Source organism: Protobothrops mucrosquamatus, unplaced genomic scaffold (assembly GCF_001527695.2).
Source record: "Protobothrops mucrosquamatus isolate PMUCROS unplaced genomic scaffold, P.Mucros_1.0 scaffold251, whole genome shotgun sequence".
Lineage (NCBI taxonomy): Eukaryota > Metazoa > Chordata > Lepidosauria > Squamata > Viperidae > Protobothrops > Protobothrops mucrosquamatus.
The window spans coordinates 186,562-193,237 of NW_015386599.1; the positions used below are offsets into that span (position 1 = coordinate 186,562).

Genomic DNA, 6,676 nt, shown 5'->3' on the forward strand with positions numbered 1-6,676 from the left:
TACTTCACTGCTATTGCCTACACTAATTTGGTCATCATAGGATTACACTTTTTCCAAGAACTGTGAGCAATTTTATTAGAACCTCTTTGGACATTTCTTGAGTAAGGTAAGATCATAAAAGATTTTTTGGTTAAGACATTGAGAAAAAAAATCAAAACATAAATAGGAAGGCAAGTGATTAGGTGGAGAAGATGTTCAGTTAGTGTTAGGCATGCATTATAGTGATGTTGAACTCCTACATAATTTATTTGAAGTATATAAATAAAGTATGGTTTGATTTGATGAAAGCCATCTAGAAATGGATTCATTGACTTATAATTAGGTAAGGTTGTTGTAGAGAACTCATTGATGTTTCTGGTTTTGGTAGGAAATGATTGTTATGTGACTTAAAGTAGAATATAAGAACCTTTTGTTAAGGATGAAGATTTTTTTCTTACATACTATTTTTCATGTGAAGACAAGCAAAATAAGTTCACTTCAATTGTTCCCATTCTTTGCCATTTCTTTAAACAGCATGTTCACATACGAAGAAAAAATTGTGTAGTCTTTGAGATTCTAGAGATCAGTTTGCGCTATACAATTGGCGCAATTCCATTGAATTTAGCAAGGAATCTGGTCCTATAAAGGCAGCCAGGAAATCAGGAGTTTAACTAAATTTTTGATTCTGCTATAAATGTCACTGTCAGCATGGTTAATGCTTTCTTCTCACCCTCCTATTTGCAAGAATACATATTCCTTAAATCAGGAATGGGTTTTTAAAGCAAAATACAGTATATAACTAAAATGTTTCTGGAAGGAAAAGTAATCGCTAGTCCAACACACAATGATCCTTCATCCTATGTCTATTTACTCACACAAACACACACACACATACACACACAAACACAAACACACACACACACACACACACACACACATATACATATACACTCACATTGTTTTAATGGGACTTCCAAAGTAAATATGTATACGGTAATATTACTTCCTGATTAAATCCCCATTGAATTCAATATAACTTTTTTCTGAATGAACAAGCTTCGAATTTTATAGAAATGATATCTCTACTGGCAAAATATAATTTCAAATATAGCTTAGGCTTATAGTTATAGGAGATGTAAACCTAAATTGTATGACATTTGCTACATTTTCATAGTATTATTTTTGGCCTATGACAGCATATATTTTATCAATACAATCAAATACACAAAATGGGTATGAAGATTATATGTTGTGATAAATTCTCTCCCTTGACCAATAAATGATAATCTGTTTGGTCCAAGTGTGACACCCTTCTTCTGCCCCTTCTAAATGTCAGTAATAATAATAATAAAAAGAACAAAAAAGAGATATGGGAAGACAAAATATTACATGGCCAGTATATTAAAAAAAATAGCAGACGAAGCAGATAACAAGACCTGGCAATAGTTAAGAGCAGGAAAGTTGGAGAAAGAGAAAGAGGGGCTGATTCTGGTGGCACAAGACCAAACCTTAAGAACAAATGCATACAAAGCCAGAATTGAGAAGACAGCAAAAGACAGCAAGTGTCGCTTTTGAAAAGAAGCTGAAGAAACCAGACCACCTGGCTGCTGTAAAAAGATTGCACAGACTGACCATAAACAACAAGTAGCAACAAATAGTGCATTGGGAGATCTACAAGAAATACCATTTGCCTGCAAGCAAGAACTGGTGGGACCATAAACTATAGAAAGTACGGTAATAGAAAAAGAAGACGCTAAAGTGCTCTGGGACTTTAGAATTCAAACAGACAACAAAATACAAAGACCTGCAAATAGAAATAGAATGACTGTGGCAAAAGAAAGTAAAGGCAGTATCAATAGTAATAGGCACCCTGGGTATACTCCCAAAACAACTTGGACAGTATTTGAACACCATTGGCATTGACAAAATCACCATTGGTCAATTGCAAACGGCAATTGGAACAACTTACATACTGCCACAATCCCTTTAGCACTATGAAACATCAGCATCTGCCTATCTCAGGTCCTTGAAAAGGACCCAATAGGTTACCAAATCCAGCCTAAACATCTGGCTGATTGTGCAATGAACCAATAATATTTTATTAAATGTATATGCCAATCAATTCCCAGAAACTCTAGTAAAAGATCTAGCTACTAAAATGTGCCCCTGTGCTTTTGTAGATGTAATTTTTATTTGTGAATATTCTCAGTGCTCTGATTTTTTTTTTTAACTGATAACGTGAAAAGAACTCAAGATTGCATTAAGAATATACTGTTATGGTCTGATAATAAGCATTCATTTTTTAAAAAAAATAGGACACCACCTCATATCTCCATGAATACATACAAAGAACAAATAAAAAGTAGAAAAATAAAAAATACTTATAAGGAGCAGCATATGACTTTCCATATATGAGACAGAAGAAGTTAAATACAAGCACTTTTCTTGGTGGCACTTGAGTATAAAGGCCATTAGCAACATAGTTTTGTCCTAACCAACATTGGTCTTATTCTGATGTGAAATAAAAGAATCAAATATGGAGGAGGAGGAAGGGATTAAATTTATGTAAGCATAAAATCTATAGATTGCAAAGGAACAGATTGCTATCTGAGCTGAAGTAAAGAACTCAAATTAGTACATCTAGCTGTATTTAGTACATAGGATTCAATAAATTCATTGAAGATAATTTAAACCCATTGCAGCATTATTTTATGAGTTTTTAAAATATTAAAAGAAAAAATAAGTTTCAGATTAAAAAGATGAATAGACACTGACTTTTTGTCAATGTATATAAGTCATTTCTCTGACCACATTCATCACTATGGAATAAGCTACCCATATTGACTGCTCTAAATTTTTATCCATTTTTTAATTCAGGGGTCATTTTATAACTGATAAAGGAGAAATGCAGATATATACATGAAACAACAAAAAGGGGAAACCATATCCTCTGTTTCAAGTGGATGGGGGAAAGGACAGAAATAGCATTAGATAACAGTAATAATTAGTCTATCTAGCTTAACATGTATACTGACTCTGTACTAGTTAGAATTTTCAATCTTTGTGGCATCAAATGTTATATAAGACCTCCAACTTTATTAACCGCAATATTTTGTCTTTTAGAGAGGAGAATCTTAAAAAGCCAAGTATCTCACTGTAACCCAAGATGTCTGATAACGCTGCAGCTGCTAACCTCAATGCAAAAGACTCAACAGGGCCAACAACCCCACGAAAGGGGCCTCCGAAATTCAAGCAAAGGCAAACAAGACAATTCAAGAGCAAGCCCCCTAAGAAAGGAGTAAAAGGGTAGGTATTATTATCCAGAAATCAAATGATTATGTATCTGAAGATTCTGCAACAGCCTTCTCCAACTAGTTCCTTCCAGAAGACTTAAATTGTGGCTTTCTTAACTCTTGAAAGTTAGCTCTGAACTCGCAACTGGTCTAATCACTGTCTTTTTCAAAGACTTCTTGTGTCAGGGCTGCCTGACAACTTGATAATGCCCAATTAAACTTACTAGAGTATAAGTATTTAGTAATTACAATTACTAGAGGCATGAACCTAATATTCCCCATTCTCTGCTATAAATGATCCTGTACATACCTCCTTAGAAGTAAGGTCCTTGAATCCAGTGGAACTTTCAGATAAATATGAATTGCAGTAAAAATACACATTCTTGGTGGGAGGGAGAATATGCATGTAAATGAATATATAATAATAATGATAACAACAACAACAACAATAATAATAATAATAAAGTTGGAAGGGACCTTGGAGGTCATCAAGTCCAACCCCCTGCTCAGGCAGGTAATCCTATACCATTTTGGACAAATGGCTGTCCAGTTTCTTCTTAAAAACCTCCAGTGTTGGAGAATTCACCGTCTCTGGAGGCAGGTTGTTCCACTGGTTAATTGTTCTAACTGTCAGGAAGTTTCTCCTTAGTTCTAGGTTGCTTCTCTCTTTGGTTAGTTTCCATCCATTGCTTCTTGTCCTGACTTCAAGCGCTTTGGAAAATAGCTTGACTCCCTCTTCTTTGTGGCAGCCCCTGAGATATTGGAACACTGCTATCATGTCCCCCCTCGTCCTTCTCTTCATTAAACTAGACATACTCAATTCCAGCAACCCTTCCTTATGTTTTAGCCTCCAGTCCCCTAATCATCTTTGATGCTCTTCTCTGTACTCTTTCTAGAGTCTCAACATCTTTTTTACATCGTGATGACCAAAACTGGATGCAGTATTCCAAGTGTGGCCTTACCAAGGCAATGTAAAGTGGTATTAATACTTCACGTGATCTTGATTCTATCCTTCTGTTAATGCAGCCTAGCACTGTGTTGGCTTTTTTGGCAGCTGCAGCACACTGCTGGCTCATATTTAAATGATTGTCCACTAGGACTCCGAGATCCCTCTCACAGTTACTATTATTGAGCAAGGTATCCCGTATACTATACCTGTACATTTGGTTTTTCTTGCCTAAATGTAGAACCTTACTTTTTTCACCATTGAATTTCATTTTGTTAGATAGCACCCAGTGTTCAAGTCTGTCCAGATCTTCCTGTATCCTAAGCCTGTCTTCTGGAGTGTTGGCTATTCCTGCCAGCTTGGTGTCATCTGCAAATTTGATGAGTTCCCCATCTATCCCCTCATCCAAATTGTTGATGAAGATGTTGAAGAGCACTGGGCCCAGAACAGAGCCCTGGGGCACCCCACTACACACTTCCCTCTATGTAGATGTGGTTCCGTTGAGGACCACACGCTGAGTACAGCCGGTCAGCCAGCTACGGATCCATCTGGTGGTGATGCTGTCTAACCCGCATTTTTCTATCTTATCAAGTAGTAGGTTGTGATCTACTTTGTCAAATGCCTTACTGAAATCAAATGCCTTACTGAATTTGTGTGTGGGTGTGTATTCTTCCTTCATTTACTTTAATTCTTTTCCTCGTCTTCCTTGTGTTAATTCTCATTTTAAATGAATATATATAGATAATTCATAGTTAGAAATTATACTATACTATATTTCAAACCATAGTATAAGTTGCAAGTGCAGCAGCTATCTTGGTGTAATCTTAATGAAGAACAAGGGAATAAGCCCCATGACACATAATGGGATATATATATAGGATTGTATTGTATTGTAAATGGAATTAATAAGTGTAGTTGGTAAGAGCTGGTTGACATAGTACCCCTTTCAGAACTAAAGACATAAAAATTAGTTCAGTTTCTTGGACTAGTTATAAAATGGAATGATGAAATTTTCTGAATTATCAAATTGAATAACTACTGTACTTGCCAAAACCAATACCTCTATGACTATTGGCTTAAATATTAAATGTGTACATATATAATTATATTTAAATGGGACATATTTCTATGATTGTTTTATATTTTAGGCGTTAGATAAGACACCTGTGATATGTGCATAGATCTCTATGTTAATAAAGTCAGACAGGGTGGCATGATGACAGAAATATTTTCAAAGGGCTGAAAGAATTGTGTTTATTTGCTTTGATTTTTGTTTTTTTAATTGAAATACATTTCCTATTTTGTTCCTGTTATTTCCTAAGGCAGCCAACCTGGACACCAAAAGTTCACTGGGCAATAAGGGGGCTTTAATTCTGCTGACCTAAACAATTAGCATGTAACTTATTTCAAGAAAAAGATTACATCTTATTTTACATTGTCCTTCTATTTGTCCAGACAGTCTACATTTTAGATCAGAACACTGAATGCCAAAACATAATAATTTAAATGTAACACACTAAAGAAAACCGCATTTGAAAGAGTTTTTACATAGCCATTTTTTGTCATTCTGCTCTTGGGTTAGGAAAAAAGTATTGTTGTGTATATATTTTTTTCTCCTACCCTCCCTCCCTCTCATTCATTTTCTTGCTGTTTTCTTTGTCCAAAGTTTTGGAGATGATATCCCAGGAATGGAAGGACTTGGAACAGGTAAATAATATAGGAAAATTGTGTCGTTAAATATTCTAATATGACATTTTAATACAGAGAATAATGTTATGACTTGTTCATTCACCTAATTAATATCCCAGGTAAATCAGTAAATTTTGAAGCAGCCATCTTTATGAGAAATTAATCAGTTGGCTGGTGCAAGTCAGTGTATAGGCCAGAAACAAACTAGCAGTTTGATCAATCCTTCATCACTGTACGTGCCACGTATTTAAAAAGTCTCTTGATTTAAAAACAGTGTTTGCCTCAATCCTTATTCATGCCTTTATCAGCACATATATGGACTACTGTAGTGCACTGTACATAGGCTGCCTTTGCAGTCAGAAGCTTCAATAGATACAAAATGCTGTAGTCTATTTCCTATAGGTACTAATGCCCAACAGCCTATTACGCTTGTGCTTAAGACCTAAACTGGATGCCAATAAGCTTCTGAATGCAATTTAAAACACTAGTTTTGACATATGTAACCTTCTAATTTTGGCATCAATGCATCTGCAATACCACTTTCTTGAGAATCTATCTGCACAATATAATCTGACTCCATCGCTGACTATAGGGGGCGAAATTTTGGCCCCCTCAGAGAGGGCGCGCAACTTGGGAGTCCTCCTGGATTCGCGGCTGACATTGGATGACCATTTGTCGGCCGTGACCAGGGGGGCGTTTTATCAGGTTCGCCTGATTCACCAGTTGCGACCTTTTCTGGACCGGGACGCCTTGCACACAGTCACTCATG

The 6,676-nt window shown here is 35.9% G+C and overlaps 1 protein-coding gene across 1 annotated transcript in view; it reads left to right on the plus strand.

Annotated features, from left to right (window-relative positions):
* Positions 1 to 3,145: 3,145 nt before the first annotated feature.
* The window catches only part of PDE6H (phosphodiesterase 6H), a 5,753-nt gene continuing 2,222 nt past the window's right edge, over positions 3,146 to 6,676 (plus strand). Inside the window, exons 1-2 of the mRNA XM_015814449.1 lie at positions 3,146 to 3,285; positions 5,885 to 5,925. Of these exons, the coding sequence (XP_015669935.1) occupies positions 3,146 to 3,285; positions 5,885 to 5,925 (181 nt within the window). The remainder of the gene's footprint in view (positions 3,286 to 5,884; positions 5,926 to 6,676) is intronic.